The sequence below is a fragment of the Quercus lobata genome, chromosome 3 (genome assembly GCF_001633185.2).
Source record: "Quercus lobata isolate SW786 chromosome 3, ValleyOak3.0 Primary Assembly, whole genome shotgun sequence".
In the NCBI taxonomy this organism is placed as follows: Eukaryota; Viridiplantae; Streptophyta; class Magnoliopsida; order Fagales; family Fagaceae; genus Quercus; species Quercus lobata.
Genome location: NC_044906.1, coordinates 8,555,418 through 8,574,454, shown reverse-complemented (window position 1 = coordinate 8,574,454; position 19,037 = coordinate 8,555,418). Strand labels below are relative to the sequence as shown.

The 19,037-nt window shown below is 42.2% G+C and overlaps 2 protein-coding genes and 1 long non-coding RNA gene across 3 annotated transcripts; all 3 read right to left on the bottom strand.

Moving 5' to 3' along the window:
• Positions 1-1,767: 1,767 nt before the first annotated feature.
• LOC115980239 (F-box protein At2g07140-like) lies at positions 1,768-3,488 on the bottom strand. Its single transcript, XM_031102516.1, has 3 exons — positions 3,429-3,488; positions 2,695-3,384; positions 1,768-1,842 (listed from the first exon to the last, which is right to left on the bottom strand). The coding sequence occupies exons 1-3, from the start codon at positions 3,486-3,488 to the stop codon at positions 1,768-1,770; spliced, it is 825 nt and encodes a 274-aa protein (XP_030958376.1).
• Positions 3,489-3,589: 101 nt separating this feature from the next.
• Positions 3,590-8,911, bottom strand: LOC115979614. The gene is made up of 2 exons (XR_004089114.1): positions 7,271-8,911; positions 3,590-4,210 (listed from the first exon to the last, which is right to left on the bottom strand). It is a non-coding gene; the product is annotated as an uncharacterized LOC115979614 (long non-coding RNA).
• Positions 8,912-15,319: 6,408 nt separating this feature from the next.
• Positions 15,320-17,995, bottom strand: LOC115980238. Its single transcript, XM_031102515.1, has 4 exons — positions 17,143-17,995; positions 16,895-17,071; positions 16,415-16,818; positions 15,320-16,335 (listed from the first exon to the last, which is right to left on the bottom strand). The coding sequence occupies exons 1-4, from the start codon at positions 17,993-17,995 to the stop codon at positions 15,811-15,813; spliced, it is 1,959 nt and encodes a 652-aa protein (XP_030958375.1). The 3' UTR covers positions 15,320-15,810.
• Between the last annotated feature and the right edge of the window lie 1,042 nt (positions 17,996-19,037).

Below are 19,037 nucleotides of genomic sequence, written 5' to 3'. Positions count from 1 at the left end.
AATCATCATTAATTACTTTCTTTTTACAACATCTACACATCAGCCTACTTTGCATCTTCAAACAGGTTTTTTTTTCTTTTTTCTTTTTTTTTTGGGTCCAACATTGTCTCTACAGTATCTAATTATGTATTATTATCTACTGGGATGATTTCATAATAATTCTATGGAAGTTTGGTCATGTACAATGTGTTTTTCATCTTTGTTTATATTGGAGACCTCACTTGTGGTGGTAGTAGTGGTGGTGGTGATGGAGAAAGAGTTCAAGATTAATCAAGTGGTGGGCATGGCCATAGTGCGAGCATAGGAGCTATTTTGGAGGACATGGAGCTTAGAGGAGAAGGAAGCTAGCGCCATTGAAGTGTCAAAAGGGTTTTCTTTGTTTTTCTTATTAGGGTTTAGGTTTTGGACTTGTCTACAAGAAGAGAAGCTACATATACATATAGGGAGGGAAGAAAAGATCTTATATTGTCAAGGATTTTTTTTCTTTGTGATTAGGTAAGTATTTTTTTTTTAATAGAGTTATTTTCATTTTAAAAAAAGAATCATAAAATATAGACGAAATTTATTAAGAAGAAATCCTTATCTAACTTGAGAAAGAAGGAAAGATAAAAAGATAAATTTTATTAAACGGAAACACTAAACCAAATATAATGAAATAAGACTCACAATTCCTCGAGGAGTTTTATTAAAAGAAAAGACATATTGTTGACTTAATAAAAGAAAGAAAAGATGTTGTAGTTATTCTAGTATATATCTACACCTTATTACCACCACACCTTATTACCACCGCACACCCTTGGTGCGATGGTCACTCCACAAGTATAAGTGCTTGTGGGGTATGGGGGGTAAGGGTCGAGGTTCAAGTCTCCAGGAGGGAGTTTTTACACACATATACACTTAGATTAGGTTAGAGTAGAATTTCTATCTTGTATAAAAAAAAAAAAAAAAAAAAAAATCTACACCTTATTGATTGATTTATTGCTGAATGATGAATGGTATTTATATCAGCAGTGGAATTGGTTGTTTCATAAGTCACAAATTAATCTTATGGATAATATATATATATATATATATATAGTTTATCATTGGTATACATTTAATCTTATATTTTTATTTTCTCAAAAAAAAAAAATCATATATTTCTAAAATGGGATGTTTTAAACCTTAGACTTCAATAAATATACTTAAACAAACTCGACCCTCACACATGAGATGCACATTTATAAAAATATGTGGTTTTAAGGTGTCTCATTTAAAAGTATGAGGTTTTAAGTTTTATGTGTCCCAATGAAAAAACTATGGATTTTTTTTTTATTATACTAAATTAACTTTTAGTTCACCATTAGGAGCTGTTCTTGAATATGAGAGGATAAAATCCCCCACCCTTCTTGTGCTAAAATATCAAATTAGCAACAAAGAATAAAGATAAAAAGAATACAAGAGGACTTCTTGTTTATGTCAGAAAGTATAATTCGCTTTCATTTATCAATATATATATTTGGTATTCACTTTGATATAATTGAAAACCAAATCAAGACATTTTGATTTCATATAAAATAATGGGAAAACCAATGCCTTTTACTTATTTGTACCAGATTGAAATATTCTTAATTTTCTATCTCTCATCTTGTAATCTCGAAAAGAGCATGTCTCAAATTGTTTTGAAACTACAAAGATTCTTTTCGAGTGTTACTTTTTTGAGACCATAAGCACACCCAAAAATAATAAACAAATAAATAAATAAATAAAAATTATTTTCTATCATGATTATTCAGCACAATTTACTGAAATATTGGGGGAAGCAAATATGGAGAGCGTTTGGATTCGGCTGAAAAAAATTGCGTTTGCGTTTTGTCTGCTTTTTTTTTTTTTTTTTTTTTTTTTTTTTTTTTTTTCACGCGTTTTGGAGCGTTTTGGGTGTTGCGGCTACTGTTCATGTACTGTTTAATGAACAATAGCCGCAAACTTTGACTTTTCAAATTTTTTTGGACCAATCACAGCACATCGTATACTGTTCACGGACCCACAAATTTCACTTTTCAGCAACTTTTTCATTAAAAATGGGTCCCACGATACTATTCACACATTTAAAAATTATTTCGCTACAGTGTTTTTCAGTTTTCAGTTTTCAGTTTTCAGCTGTATCCAAACGGACCCATGGATTCATTTTCTCACAGTGGGTATTCTACCTTATTGTTTTATATATAAATATTGAATGACAAAATAGTTTGGTTTTGGGGACTTGAGAGGATGTATACATGCTTAGCTCCTACATATAGGGGTGAACTTTTCCTCAAAAAGACTAACATCTATAATATCAAGAGAAGAGCTTTTGAGATCAACAAATTCAAGAGCTTTGCTTTTGATATCATATAAATACCATTTTTTTTGCTGTGTGTGAATATACTAGTATTTTCCCTATCTTGAGGCATGATACACATTTTGGATATGAGTCATAAACACCATATTGTTGGAAATCCTCAAAAAAGACTCTAAATCGAAATTCCCATTGATGATTCTCCAGCATATATATATATATATATCTAAATCCAAATAATATTCCTCATTGCGTTGGACGAAGTCAACTAAACACAACCTCCCTTCTTCATGTTCTGCCAAATACAAAATCTTCGAAAGGTCGTGCGTGTCAACTTGTGGAGGTAGACTGATTTCTTGGAATGTTTCATCACTGACATTAAATGCTGCAATGTGATGATAATCTAACCAGTATAGATTGCCATTAATACAGAATGTTTCGTTATTATTAGAAAAATGGTAGGACGTTGGGATGTCGATAAAGATAATCCTCCACGATGAATTTGAATGACCCACGGTTATTATTGCAGCCATGAATTCAGAATAGATGCTCAAAACATTGTATTGCTTTGTTAGAGGAAAATATCCAAATCCAAATACTATAATAGACCTCCTTTGCGAATCTGAAAAAGTACAATCATTATATCGTACTTGGAGACTAACAAACTCTCCTGTGGTGGGATTAAATACATCAAAACCTTGGCCATCGCTCAAGCAGATCAAACCATCCAAGGAATATACATGGCCTATTCTCCGGAACTGTGGATAGATGTTAGATGTATATAAGTCTTTTTCCAATAAAGTCTTAAAGCCACCTCCTACTTGTAAAGAACGTATTTCAAAGGAAATCTTGCAATCACGAGAATTACGATGGGTGTGCAAGCAGATGATCCCATGAGATGTTTCCCTTAAGCGCTTTAAGTGTAAAGTTCCAAATTCACTGATTAACACAGACCATGCTTTGCACACGCACTTCAATCTGAACACACAATCCAGTGGAAGCAGTGAGAGTATATGGAGGATGATTTCATATGGGAGAGAATCATATTTTTTTCTTCTTTGGCTCGGCTAGCTGAAGCTCAGTAATATACTAATGTGTAATAGTCGTATACATATATAAAAAATTTAGGACTCCCACGTAGTTTACAATCTAAAAACAAGGAACTGCCCATAAGGTGAGCTACAATGACTCAACTACCCAATTTATTAGGACTCTTAACAACTAAAACGTAAAAACAATCTCTAACGTTAAGATAATAACAACAATAGCAAATAACAAAATAATAGCAAATAACAAACTCTAATGTTAATAAAACAATACTCGTTACTCTTTTTTTTTTGGATGAAAATCAAGAAGATTTTGTTGAAGCAGAAACTATACAAACTACACTAAATATCCAATTAAACATGCTCATCTATAACTACATCAGAGAACACTTGAGGGGTAGAGCCCAAAACAAAAGAACCCGCCAGCATGTTTGATAAAGACCAGGTTGCTAAGTAGTGGGCCGCATTATTTGCTTCTCTTGGAACCTAGTTAAAATTTATATTTTGTGAGAGATGCGCTAGCCTAATTGTATCATCTCTGTTTTGCTTCTGAGAAGCCTCCACACAAACTTTGGCATCACTTTCCACAATAAAAGAGTAAGCGTCCAACTTCAAGTCTTGTTGAGTTGCCCAATTGATGGCTTCAGCTTCGGCTTGAAGTGGGATAATGATTTCCACCCTTTTGGACATAGGAAAAACCAATGTCCCTCTCCACTCTCTCGCCACAATAGCCACATAAGACTTGTTTTGATTGACTGCAGCATCACAATTTATCTTGATGACTCTTTGCTCTGGTCTAGTCCATCTTGCATTTCTCATTGCGTGCTCCCTCGTAATGACTAGGTTTCTAGAGAATAAATCATAAATTATCCTATTGCATTATAAATAAAGTATATACAAATATAGTTATATTCTATTACATAGCATGAGTATGACTATATCTTTTGACTCTTTTTCTTCTGAATCTAATTTTCAATAAATTTGTTATTATCTCTCACATTCTCTTGTAAAAAATTATTTTTTTTCTCTTGATTTTTTCTTTCTTGCATATATACTTTAGATTGATATCATTGTGTTTTTTTTTATAACTCTATTTGGGTTAATACGTTTTGGTATTGTATTTTTTGCTCCCCAACACAAGTATTATTGTCAAAATTTGTAGCATAATAAACAAATGCAAATTTTGTTAGTGTATATAATGTATGATTTATTCTCTAAAATGTACTAGAGATAATTTGTTCTCCCTAGAGATTGACCTATCTAAAATTATTTTCCATCTCTCTATCTCTACAAATATATTATTATATTATTTTAATTTTTTTTTTTGGGGAAAAAATTTAGGTGTGTTTGTTTGATATTATTCTTTTTTCAAGTGATCTATATTCTTCAAACTTTTGTAGAGTGTGTTATGTTTTTTTTTCCCTACAACTAAAACTTTTTTATGTTTTAAATTAATTATTTAAATTTCTCATTCTTTTAAAGAGATTATCATAATAATAAAACTTCACCACAAATTTACAATTGATATTACTCAAATAAATGATAGATACATTCAATTGCATAGTCATGTAAATTGTATTTTAATATAAACTCAAATTCTCATTTTCAAAATATCTAAGAATTAATTCAAACCAAAACGATAAGAGGAAGAGAAAGTACATGTGATAAGGAACTCGAAAAACACACCACAAGAGAGAGAATGTGAGAGAATTGCAAAATTATATAAAAGAATATGAGTAGAAGAATATTCAAAAGAAAATATATAGTTGTAAAAATTAAATTATTCAAGTCATACTACGTAATAAAATAACATTATATCATTATATAATGTCATAGGATAACATCTAATAATCAAAGAAAATAAAATAAAAAAGATAACAAATTAAAATACAACCAAATCGTATCAATCCAAAGTAGAGTTAAACATAAAAATTCATCAACCTAAATTAGAGGTGCAATAAAGAGATAAAAATCCACCAAAAGAATATATATATATATATATATAGAGAGAGAGAGAGAGAGAGAGAGAGTCTAGGATGCCTGAAGTTGCTTAGGCAAAGGCAGTGAGGATTACAGTCCTCATTGCAAAGCAGGAAGGTTATAAGCAGGTAATTAATGCAGGAGAATCGAAACATCGCATGGATGCGTTGACAAAACTAAACCATGAACCTGGATGGGAGATTGCACCAAATATTGAGGATATCAAAGAGCTAAAATCGGAGTTTGAACTTTGTACTTTTAGTGGACAAGAAAAGCTGCAAACAGTGCAGCTCATGAGCTTGCAAAGTGGTCAATTTTGCCAAACACTGCTAGTATTTTATCTATATCTAGCCTGCCTTTGAGGTTGTGAAATGCCTTATGAAAAGATGTAGCCTTGTGAATTTAATTACTGTTCTGAAATGTTTCTATTCCAAAAAAATAAAATAAAAAAATAAACTAAGCCCCTCATGAATAATTTTCTACTCAAAAGCAGAAGGGGCTTTCTTTGAGCTAGCAAAGTAGCTAGCCAACTTAATCGTCAGCCTTTTTAATCAGGTATATATATCAGTGCTTCCTTGCATTTTTGCCAAACATTATAGCATTCTTGTCCAACCAAAGATAACAGACAGAGGCATTCCAAGCTAAACAACTGAGAATAACCCTGAAATTTTCACCCTTTACAAAAATATGTCTAATAATCCAGTCCAACACCCCACCCTAAACCATTGATAAAAAGCATCAGTCAGGCAATCACCTGAAATCTCCCTCCACACTTGACTAGCGAAGCAGCACCTGCACTCAAAAAAGAGGTGACTCCTATCCTCAATCTTGCTTATGCTTATGCGAGAATGGATGAGGAAGTCTCCAGTCCAACCCCAAGATAACAATCTATCCTAAGTAGCAAGCCTGTTTCTGATTGTTGATTAGCAAATAAAAGAAAACTTATGAACTTCTCTTTTGAACCACTCTACTTTCCACCATACAGACTAAGGCTTCTTTACTCTTATCATCTCCCAAGTATCCTTCCATGACCCATGATTAAATACCATTATTGAAAGGAATACACAGGTCGTCAGCTTCAACCAGATTAAGAATGAGCCAGCAATTCTGTATTTTAATGAGAGCATTATATTTTGCGAGGAGTAGCTTCCATGAGCCACTCTATATTAACTCTGAAGCTTTTAATACCACTGGCTAAATCATATAACGCCCTCGGCCCAAACTTCTCAAACATGGGCCCTAATGGATGCCAAGAGTCATGCCATAGAAATATAGAGTCACCCAATCCTAATTTGAAATGAATCTTACGCCCTTCCACCACTCTCAATTGAAGGATTTGCCTCCAATTCCAGGAACAGGACTAAGGGATGGGAACAACCCATACAATCCTCTCTTTGATCAAAACTTATTAACCCAAACTAACAAAAGTGAACTGCTCTTAACAAACAGATATCAGAAACGCCTCAAGACAGCAGCCTTATTCCAATTATCTAAGTTCACCACATCCAAGCCACCCTCAGTTTTAGGAAACATTAGATTTCCAAGGCACTTAACTCCACTAACTTTAGAATCCTTTCCAGTCCTACCAAGGGCTTTGAGCTTTTGTTCAATTCCTTTAATTACTGACCAGCTTCGCCTTCCTATTTCTTTTTCTTCTTTTGCTGTAGGGCTCCTTCTCCAAAGTCCAACTTCTCATCTTGATCTTACAAACTATATACCATTTTAAAAAAGGTGTGTGTGTGTGCGCGCGTGTCTAGACCATTTTGAAAACTTGAGTGTCACCCCAAAGAAGCTTGATGTTAGTAATGAGAGTTGAACACTTGAACTAAAGCATTTTTTGGTGAGAAATTATGTGTTTGAAACAATTTCATGGAATTATCTCAGATGTACATTTGCCAAGGGTGAGAGTGAGGTAACAAAGACATACCATATTGAACTCAACTCAAAGTGCCATGATTTCATATTTGATTTCGTAACAAGAATCAAGCCACCCTACATAGAGTATTCAAATTCAAACAATTTTAAGCAATATGTCATCTACTAAGAACTTATAAGCATTACAAGAATTTTGATTATAGCCATTCCAATAAAGCAACAACATCTAAATAAAACTCCAGTAGAGTTTAAACACATCATTTTAAAATCCCAAACATTCATTCAAACCAGTCAAAGGGACCTCCCTTTCATGAGGTGTGGTTGTCAATAGATTGTACTAGCCATGTAGTTAAATGTGTCCGATGTTTATATTCCAAGCCAACCATCAAAGAGTTACCCTAGAGATAAAAAATTGCACAACCATTCTCACAACTTACCAGCTAGCTAGTTGTGATTGAGGCAATGTCACTTTTGTATGAACCCTCTAATAACATCATTTTTAAATTGCAACAATTATGTCATGAAAAGAGTTACAAAAAAACCCTTATTTTGAGTATGAGTTCAAACTAAGAACTAAATCAATCCACATAAAATTTTCAAGCTCAAACAATACCAAGCCATATGTTATTCAGTAAGTACTAATAAGCATCATAAGAACCTAGATCATAACCATTCCAACAATACAACATCATCTAAATAAACTCCGTTAAACAAAAGATTCTAAAATCCAACAATTCAAATTAACGACCTCCGCTTTATAAGGCGTGGTCTCATCAAAAGATTAGACTACACATAACACATGCATCTAAGTAGGTTCCACATTTATATTCCAAACTAAGTTATTAGCCAACCATCAAAACCCCCCAAAATAAAACATATAGAGTAACACACACAAAATTTCACAACTTTTTTCATCACCCCATAGAGTGACACACTAATCAAAGTGACAGTAGACCCATATGAAAATAATGAAAAAAGCTTGAAACTTTTTAGTGTCTCTAACATGTTGTTTCTTCCTCTATGGGCTACCTGCTTAAACCCATCATCATGAAATGCTCGAAGCCATTCCACAGCCTTTTCAACATTGCGTTGTACTTCATCTATCCCCTCTATGTATTCATCCATAAGTACTAATGTTTCCTTCATCATTTCTCTAACTTTAACACATTCTAGCCCAAATTCTTCCTGCTCTTCTACTACAACTTCCATGGCTCTCAGCTCTTCTTCTTCCTCCTCAGTAAGCTCTCTGCCTTTTGGTTTTGAAAGTTCTTTTTTAGTCATCTTGGTTTTCCAGTGGCTTTTCATTGTTGTTGCTTTTGAAGAAGTTGAAAAAGAATGAGCGAGAGATGGTGGTGGGCATGGGTTTGATGAGAGAGTAGTGGGTAGTACGGACATGGAGCTTGGAGAAGATGGAAGCTTTGGTGAGAGAGAGAGCCATTCCTGAGGACCAAGCTGATGAGGATAAAACTAGTTAGATAAGGGTGACGGGCAAGCTTGACAAAGCTGACGAGAGGGAACTGTACCGTCAGCAAGTCTTCAAGGCTGACAGGGGAGTAAAGGAAGAGCACACATGTAACCGGGCATCCTGAAGCTGACGGAAGTAAAATTAGACTGACAGGAGTAATTAGGCAGACGGGAGTAAACTTGGGCAGACGGGGTTATCCTAAACTGACGGCGTGGGTCTACAAGTTGATTGAACTGCCCGTTTACATATATAAGTAAAATAACTTGCTCTCCGCGTTTCAAGGAACCTAAAGACTCCTATATGGAAAGAATCCCGTAAAATACGCCCAAGAAGACTCCTATAAGGAAAAGACTTCTACTCCAAGGAAGAGAGGTCAACCATCTACTACTATAAAAACCCAAGCACCCTTATAAAACACGGTACGCATAATTTACCCTCTCTAGCACTCTAGAGCAGTGAGAATAGTTCTAACTTGACCTTCGGAGGGTGTTTGGCCGGTACCACACCGGTACTCTCTGCTAGGTTCTTCCTTTTCGTTGTGCAGGTGCCGTTTGATCGTACGAGGAACGTGTGACTCACTGGTGATACTATTTTCAGCTTCATCAGTTGGCGCCGTCTGTGGGAAACGTAGCGCGTTCTCGCTTCCTAGACAAAAGAGTTACATGGTACTCACTCGCTCAATGGCGACAACCAACGACGCTCAAGAAGAAGAAGCCCCTACGACTGCTCTTGAAAGACAGGTGAGGACACTCGCCGCTGCCGTAGAGCGCCTCACCAAACAAAATCACGACCTAGAAGAGCAACTGAGACAGAAGAATGCAGCCCCCAACAACCAAGGAGCAGAGCAAGAGGGAACTAGCGCCGACAGGAGAAATCAGGAAGGCCCCCAGGCCAGCAACGCCCCGAGCAAACCAGAACGGCAGAACACGAGCATCCCCTCCCTCGCAGAGATTGCTCCGCCACTTGTTATCGCGGAGATGCAGGCCATGAAGGAACAAATGGAGGTTATGATGAATGCTCTCAAGGGACGAGTATCAAGCGACCTGGACGACCTTGTCAACCGAACTGACTCGCCGTTCACCGCCACCGTCAACTCCTACCCTTTACCAAGCAAATTCCGCATGCCACAAATAGACAGTTATGACGGGGTCAAGGACCCGCTGGACCACCTGGAGACCTTCAAGACCCTAATGCACCTTCAAGGAGTAGCGGACGCCATCATGTGTAGGGCCTTCCCCACAACATTGAAGGGCGCAGCGAGAATTTGGTTCAGCCGACTGGCACCAAACTCCATCGGCACCTTCAAAGAGCTCAGCGCTCAGTTTACCGCACACTTCATTGGAGGCCATCGATACAAGAAGTCTACAGCGTGCTTGATGAGCATGAAACAGCGAGAAGATGAAACTTTAAGGGCTTACATCTCCCGCTTCAACAAAGAGGCACTCTCAGTCGACGAAGCCGACGATAAGATCCTTGTTGCGGCATTCACGAATGGCTTGAAGAAGGGAAAGTTTTTGTTTTCCCTATACAAAAACGACCCTAAGACCATGTCGGAAGTTCTTTACCGCGCCACGAAGTATATGAACGCTGAAGATGCCCTACTAGCTCGGGAAGAGAAGCCCAGGAAAAGAGAACGACAGGAAGACAATCGGCAGGACCAAGGCCGCAAGAAGACAAGAACAGGAGACCGGAGGGAAGAAAGACGCCCTAGACCAATGGGGGGAAGATTCACGAGCTTCACTCCGCTAACAGCCCCGGTGGATCAAGTCCTTATGCAAATCAAGGACGAAGAGGCTCTGACGTTCCCAGGAAAACTGAAGAGCGACCCCAACAAACGTTCCAGGGATAAGTATTGCCGTTTCCACCGCGACCACGGCCACGACACGGCTGATTGCTATGACCTCAAGCAGCAGATTGAGGCCCTCATCAGACAAGGAAAGCTGCAAAGATTCGTTAGCAAGGAGAGAGCGGATCCCCCCGCACAAGACCAGCACCCCCGACGGGACAATGAGCGACCGAGGCCTCCGATCGGGGATATCAGGATGATCGTAGGGGGAACGGCTGCCGCCGGGTCATCCAAGAAAGCCCGCAAGACCTATCTTCGGATGGTACAAAATGTTCAGCTGACGGGAGTCGTGCCAAAAATAGCACGGAGAGAAGGTCCCATAATCGGATTCTCAGAGGAAGACGCGCGACGCCTTCACCATCCACATGACGATGCGCTCGTCGTCAGCCTGCGTGTGGGGGACTACAACATGCACCGGGTGCTGGTCGACAATGGCAGTTCAGCGGATATTCTATACTATACAGCGTTCCAGCAGATGAGGATCGACAGAGAGCGGTTGATCCCAACCAACGCCCCGCTTGTTGGCTTCGGCGGGAGCCGGGTATTCCCATTAGGCGCAGTCACATTATCCGTCATTGTAGGCGATTACCCTCAGCAAATAGCCAGGGACGTGACATTCTTGGTGGTCGATTGCTCATCAGCCTACAACGCTATCCTCGGGCGACCCACGCTCAACTCATGGAAGGCAGTAACTTCCACCTATCACCTAATGATCAAGTTCCCGACTGATTACGGAGTAGGCGAGCTGCGCGGGAGTCAGATGGCCGCACGCGAATGCTACATAGCCATGATGGAAATGGAGGATCAGGTTCAGGCTTTAAGCATAGAAGAGCGCCGGACGGTAACAGAGCCGGTCGAGAAGTTGGAAGAGATACCCCTTGACAATTCCGATCCTAGTCGAACGACCAAAATCGGAACGCTCGCTAACACCACGATCCGTCAGGAGCTCATAACCTTCCTCAGACGCAATCAGGACGTATTCGCGTGGGATCATGAAGATATGCCGGGAATAGATCCTTCAGTCATGGTGCATAGGTTGAACGTATCGCCTGCCTTTCCACCTATCAGACAGAAGAAGAGAGTGTTTGCCCCCGAGCGAGACCGAGCCATAGCAGAAGAAGTCAGAAAGCTACGGGAAGCAAGTTTTATTAGAGAAGTATACTATCCCGACTGGTTAGCAAATGTGGTGATGGTCAAGAAGGCAAGCGGGAAATGGCGGATGTGCGTGGACTTCACCGATCTCAATAAGGCCTGCCCCAAGGATAGCTACCCCCTCCCGAGGGTCGATATCCTAGTAGACTCCACGGCTCAACACCAGCTGCTGAGCTTTATGGACGCCTTCTCGGGGTACAACCAAATCCGAATGCATGAAGCCGACCAAGAGAAAACGTCGTTCGTAACCAGCCAAGGCCTCTTCTGTTACAAGGTGATGCCCTTCGGCCTAAAAAACGCAGGCGCAACGTACCAGAGACTCATGAACAAAATGTTCGCGCAGCAGATTGGGAGGAATGTCCAAGTCTATGTGGACGATATGTTGGTGAAGAGCCGAAGGGAGGAAGATCATCTGGGAGATCTCAAAGAAACATTCGACACACTTCGCTCCTACAATATGAAGCTCAATCCAGGAAAGTGTGCCTTTGGGGTAACGGCAGGAAAATTCTTAGGATTCATGGTGTCTCAGAGGGGCATCGAAGCAAATCGGACAAGATCCAGGCCATCCTGGATATGGCACCACCAAGAAATGTGAAGGAGGTGCAAAGCCTCAACGGAAAGATAGCAGCACTAAACAGGTTCGTGTCAAGGGCCACGGACAAGTGTTTACCCTTCTTCCGAACATTGAAGAAATCCTTCGAGTGGACTGACGAATGCCAACAAGCTTTCGAAGAATTGAAGGCTTACCTCTCCTCCCCACCATTACTAAGCCCGTCGCAGCCAGGAGAGGAGCTTTTTCTCTATCTAGCCGTCTCCCCCGCAGCAGTTAGCGCGGCCTTAATCAGAGAAGAAGAGAAAGTGCAAAAGCCCGTGTACTACGCAAGCCGCGCGCTTCATGGGGCCGAAGAAAGATACCCGCCCATGGAAAAACTTGCCTTTGCATTGGTTACGGCAGCCCGCAAACTCAAACCATACTTCCAAGCCCATACGGTGAACGTCCTGACTGACAAGCCTTTAAGGCGAGCAATGAGCAGTCCCGAGGCCGCGGGACGATTGGCACTATGGGCCATAGAACTGAGCGAATTTGATATTCAATACCGCCCACGGACTGCCATCAAAGGACAGGTCATCGCCGACTTTATAGCTGAGTTCACTCATGATGAAGACAAGGGGGCAGTAGAGTCCCCTCAATGGAGCATATATACGGACGGGTCATCTAACAGACAAGCCGCAGGGGCCGGCATTGTGCTATTATCGCCCGAAGGAGACACCATTGAATGTATGGTCCGTCTTGATTTCCCTGCCACTAACAATGAATCAGAGTATGAGGCTCTGATAGCAGGGCTCGACCTTGCCAAAGCGGCAGGAGCCGCGAGGGTAGTCATCTATTGCGATTCACAGGTCATCACTAACCAAATAAATGGAGACTATGAGTGCAAGGGCGAAAAGATGAAGAAGTACCTTGGTGAAGTAAAGGCGAGAGTGGATGACCTAGAAGCTAAAGTCGTCCAAATTCCTAGAGAAGAAAACGAGCGAGCCGACCGCCTTGCGAAAGCCGCCTCAGCAGAACAAATGGTCATCCCTGGTAATGTACTCTCCTTCATACAGCTTTCTCCACTAATAAACCTCAGCAACATGCAGGAAATATGCTCCGACAGAAGCTGGGCGACGCCGTTAGTTTCATACTTGAAAAACGGGGTCTTACCAGACGAGAAGGAAGCAGCAAGGAGACTTAAGGTCCAGGTGGCGAGGTTCGTCCTAATAAAAGACGTCCTTTACAAAAGAGGTTTCTCCCGACCATATTTAAGATGCTTGGGTACGGAAGAGGCAGACTACGTCATGAGAGAGGTACATGAAGGAATCTGCGGAAACCACTCAGGGTCCAGATCGTTGGTACACAAGCTGGTGCGAGCAGGGTACTTTTGGCCCACCATGCAGAAGGACGCCGAAGCCTATGTCAGGGCCTGTGACAAGTGCCAAAGGTTCAGCAACATTATTAGGCAACCAACCGAAGAGCTGACCCCAATGACGGCCCCGTGGCCGTTCGCACAGTGGGGCTTAGATATTATGGGACCCTTCCCTACAGCAGCACGACAGCTAAAGTTTCTGGTGGTAGGCATCGACTATTTCACAAAATGGGTAGAAGCCGAAGCTTTGGCCACAATTACGGAGAAAAACGTACGAAGCTTTGTTTGGAGATGCATCATATGCAGGTTTGGCATTCCTAGAGTCTTCGTCTCGGACAACGGACGGCAATTCGACAACGACTCATTTCGAGATTTCTGCTCGCAACTAGGAATAAAGAACCACTATTCCTCCCCCGCCCACCCTCAAGCTAATGGCCAAGTCGAAGTAACGAACCGATCCTTGCTCAAGATTATCAAGACTCGGCTCGAGGGGGCAAAGGGTATATGGCCCGATGAATTGCCAAGCGTGTTATAGGCTTACAGGACGACAGCAAGAACACCCACAGGAGAAACACCATTCCGGCTGACGTACGGAGGCGAAGCAGTCATTCCAGCAGAAGTTGGGCTCGCAAGCTACAGGGTGCACAACCACGACGGGAACAAAAATGACGAAGCTATGCGACTACAGTTGGACCTGATAGATGAAATCAGGGCAATAGCAGAACAAAGGCTCGCTCGGTCCCAGGACCGTATGGCTAAACATTACAACTCCCGGGTTCGACACAGGGACTTCCAGGTTGGAGACCTTGTTCTTAGAAAGGTCATGGGAGCCGCTAGGGACCCTACCCAAGGGAAACTCGGCCCCAATTGGGAAGGACCCTACAGAGTCACGTCATGGCAAAGGAAAGGCACGTACCATCTAGAGACGTTGGAAGGAAGGAAACTGCCGCACCCATGGAACACCGAGCACTTACGAAAATACTACCAGTAGGAGCGACGGCACGAAGTTGAACTTTTTCTTATTTTATTTTACATTCCGGCAAGACTTTAGTCTCACTCCTCAGAACTATCATTTACTTTAATTTTTTGCAATAATTCTTCTTTTTAGCCCAAGGGGCAGGATTTACTTTTAATTACTTTTTGAATGCATGGCAATAAGAGGAGTTTTTTCAGAAATTACTAGTGTATTTTTTCTACGATCTAGTAAGTCCGCAACCAAAACCACTAAGTCCATAACATGTGGACCAAAAAAATGTCAAAGACATCAAGGCAAAGGCCGACGGTCCAGGAAATCTTAAAAGGCTGACGGACCAAGAAAGATGTCAAAGACATCAAGGCTTAAAAGGCTGACGGGCCATAAAAGATGTTAAAATACATCAAGGCTTAAAAGGCTGACGGGCCATAAAAGATGTTAAAATACATCAAGGCTTAAAAAGCCGACGGGCCATGAAAGATGTTAAAATACATCAAGGCTTAAAAAGCCGACGGGCCATGAAAGATGTCAAATACATCAAGGCTTAAAAGGCTGACGGACCAGGAAAGATGTCAAAGACATCAAGGCTAAGGCTGACGGGCCATGAAAGATGTTAAAATACATCAAGGCTTAAAAAGCTGACGGGCCAAAAAGGTGTCAAAAACATCAAAGGTAAGGCCGACGGTCCAAAAAATCTCTAAAAAGCCGACGGTCTAAAAGATGAAACAATCATCATAGGGACAAGGTCCTAAAAAAAAAAAGGGGGGATGTTAAAAACATCAAGTCCTAAGAAACTGACGAGCTAAAATGATGTTAAAAACATCGAAGCTAGAAGCTAAAAAGGCTGACGACCATTAGATGAAGCGATCATTGTATGGACATAGCCCTCAAACCAAGACATACAATAATGAGTCATCAAAACGACGGATTTAAGAGATTGACGACCTTAAAACAGTAGCAAGGGCTGTAGACCAACGGTCATCAAGCCGACGGAGCTTAAGGCCTAGGCACGGCATTCATGCCAACGGGGGCTTCCAACAGTGCAAAATAGCTGACGTAATCCAAGTAGACGAGAATAATTACCAAAATTTCGTCTAAGGCCACCATCAACAAAGGGATATAAAAGTTACGGAAATTAAACACAACTATACACAAACAAAAGCCCAAGGGAAACAAAGAGAACACTTAAAGATTGTTTGAAAATTACAACTACAACTGTTTTATACATAGCCAAAATACAAAATAAGAGCTAAGGGGCAGGAACATCAGCATTCTTGCCGTCAGCATCCACAATCACAGCAGGAGAATCAGAAGCAGCAGGATTAGCAGCAGGCTGGGCCAGGACCACGCTGTCGTCGCGCCTCGGAGTAGACTGACGGAGGCTGTCGTCTCCATCACCCATGGTGATCCCGGATAAATCCAACTCCGGGTAGGCCGACGCGACTTGCTGAAGGCAGTCTTCAAACCCGGTGCCATAATATTCGCCACACGAGTCAAAGAAAGCCTGCGACGCTTTGAAATCTCTGATCGCGTCAGCCCCCGCCGTCTGCAGCTTTTCGCTCAGTGCCGTCACCTCTTCCTGGAGTTTATCACTCCGACTACCGCTCTCCGTCAGCTTCTCCTTAACTTCTTGCAGCTCCGTGTTGAGGGTACGGACGGCATCCTTGTACTGAGCTTGCTGGTTCATCAGGCTTTTATTGTGACTGCGGACTCGAGTGACGACCCCCTCCTTCGCCACACAACGATCTTGAAGGGCCTTGACACGAACCAAGGCCTAAGAAAACACATCCGTCAGTTGAAAAGTATACCAAAGCAAAGCAAAGCTTCCCCAAACAAAATTTTAGTAAACATACCCTGGTAAGGTCAAAAAGGGCTGACGCCCCTAGTTCCTCCGTCCCCACCTGGTCACAAGGTTCAATATCCGTCGGTTTAATCAGGGACCCAACCTCCCCGACGGCATAATCCTTGTGGGTCAGGAGACGGCAGGGGCCCTCGCTGACGGGACCGGCAGAAGTCATCACCCCCTTGCCCGCACCATGACTAGGCTTGGGAAGGGACTTCTCCTTCAGTGGTTCGTCCCTTGGAGTGACGGCAGCTTTCTTTAAGGGACGGCTGTCATCACCGTCAGGCTTCCTCTTCGTCGCCTTAGCGACGACCTTTGGAGTTGACGAGGCCTCCCCTGCCGCCTCCTTATTCTTTCTCTCCTCCTTCTGACGGGCTGCGGCGGCCCTTATCCTTTGCTTCGCAGAGTCCATTTCTACAACACAAAGAACACCATTAAGGTAGGTAACGGAAGAATAAAAAACTGACGGGATAAATTAAAGCCTACTCACGACGGCGTGCAAATTCTTCCAACTTTCGAGCTTCCGCTGACGGATCTGGACCCCCACAGTATAAGTGAAGGGTGTCAAGGGTGATCAAATCCCTACACTTACGTTCTTCCAAAGGAATTTCCAGAATCCGTTGGATAAACTCCTCCTGCTCGTCAGTTATGTGAGGGCGGGTATAAGCTGAAAGAAATAAAAAGTATTGTTAGCATCGCCTCAGAAAACACACGAGCCTCATAGCTGACGGGATTAACCTGAATCCCTGACGAAGGCCCAAGTATTGTCAAAGTAACCACGGGGCATCGTCGCCCACTCCTCCTGACGGCAAACCCAATCCGTCCCCTCAACAAAAAAATACCGACTCTTCCAGTTCCTGTTTGAGTCTGGCATATCCGACACTAGCCTTAGCCCTTTCTCCCTGGCATTAAAATGATACGTCCCCTTAGACGAGGCGATGTGGTGAGGCCTATAACAATGAAAGAATTCTTCTAAAGTGAGCTGACGGTGTCCTCCGCTAAGACTGCCCCAAAGGATTTCAGATCCTATAAAAGTCCTCCAGGCGTTTGGGGCGATCTGGGTGACGGATATTCCAAGGAAGTCAGCAAGCTGACGGTGTAGAGTCGTCAACGGTAATCTCAGACCGGCAGCAAACATGGCGTCATACATGCCAACGTCAGCTGTCCTCCCGGAATAACACCTCTCATTCTCTGTAGGGAGACGGAGGGGAATGTGGTCTGGAATTTGATAACGAACCCGTAACTCCCTAAAAACTTTGTCACTCATCCCAGGCGAAAATTTGTTGACGGCCCAATCCTCAGGAAGAATGAAGGGACGATTATCTCCGGGACCCTCTGAGGTCCCTTCACTGGATCTCTCATCCCCGTCACTGTCCTCCCCGTCAACATCCACTCCATCCTCGCCATTTCCATCCCCTCTTCCCTCATCCTCATCTCCCTCAGCAAAACTCTCATCGTCGTCAGGAGATTGGGCTGACGACCCTCTCTCTGACGGAAGGGAGAAGTTTGACTCATCTCCAGAGCCAAAGGTTTCGTCGTAGCCCGCTCCTTCGCGGACTGACGACTCCTCACAAGACGCGTTACTCGACATCTGACTACCTACAAGTGACGGGTTTAAGCTAAGTACCTAGGCTGACGACCATACTAATGAGGCAAAATAACAAAGGGAAAAGAAGAAGGAAGGAAAGAAAAATGAAGACTTACCGGTATGAAGGCTTTCTGGACAACTCTAAAAGACAGCGCCAAATAAACCGACGGAAGTAAAGCTGACGAAAGGGGGGCGACGATCTTCCTCTCCACAAGATCAGCAAGAATGAAATAGTGAAAAATGAGGGGAGGTGCTGTTTATATATGAAAAAAATGGCGCGAAAGACGAAGCGACGTCTCATCGAATGCAAAGCCAATAGGAGCAAGCCACCTGTCCAAGGCATTAAATGCACAAAATCCACGCGAACGATATCCCAGTAAAACAAACTCCACAACCCGTCAGTACAAAGTCTGACGGAGGTATGGAGTAGGGGGCAAGTGATGAGGATAAAACTAGTTAGATAAGGGTGACGGGCAAGCTTGACAAAGCTGACGAGAGGGAACTGTACCGTCAGCATGTCTTCAAGGCTGACAGGGGAGTAAAGGAAGAGCACACATGTAACCGGGCATCCTGAAGCTGACGGAAGTAAAATTAGACTGACTGGAGTAATTAGGCAGACGGGAGTAAACTTGGGCAGACGGGGTTATCCTAAACTGACGGCGTGGGTCTACAAGTTGATTGAACTGCCCGTTTACGTATATAAGTAAAATAACTTGCTCTCTGCGTTTCAAGGAACCTAAAGACTCCTATATGGAAAGAATCCCGTAAAATACGCCCAAGAAGACTCCTATAAGGAAAAGACTTCTACTCCAAGGAAGAGAGGTCAACCATCTACTACTATAAAAACCCAAGCACCCTTATAAAACACGGTACGCATAATTTACCCTCTCTAGCACTCTAGAGCAGTGAGAATAGTTCTAACTTGACCTTCGGAGGGTGTTTGGCCGGTACCACACCGGTACTCTCTGCTAGGTTCTTCCTTTTCGTTGTGCAGGTGCCGTTTGATCGTACGAGGAACGTGTGACTCACTGGTGATACTATTTTC

Excerpts from the sequence above, each read along its gene's own strand:
- LOC115980239 (XM_031102516.1), bottom strand. The coding sequence starts at position 3,488 with ATGGGCAGTTCCTTGTTTTTAGATTGTAAACTACGTGGGAGTCCTAAA. Across the intron at positions 3,385-3,428 it reads GTCCTAAATTTTTTATATAT|CCGAGCCAAAGAAGAAAAAA; the intron begins GTATACGACTAT and ends AGCTTCAGCTAG. Across the intron at positions 1,843-2,694 it reads ATCACATTGCAGCATTTAAT|GCAATTTTTTTCAGCCGAAT; the intron begins GTCAGTGATGAA and ends CAAAACGCAAAC.
- LOC115980238 (XM_031102515.1), bottom strand. The coding sequence starts at position 17,995 with ATGTCGAGTAACGCGTCTTGTGAGGAGTCGTCAGTCCGCGAAGGAGCG. Across the intron at positions 16,819-16,894 it reads GGAAGAATTTGCACGCCGTC|AAATGGACTCTGCGAAGCAA; the intron begins GTGAGTAGGCTT and ends TTTGTGTTGTAG. Across the intron at positions 16,336-16,414 it reads CCCTTTTTGACCTTACCAGG|GCCTTGGTTCGTGTCAAGGC; the intron begins GTATGTTTACTA and ends GTGTTTTCTTAG.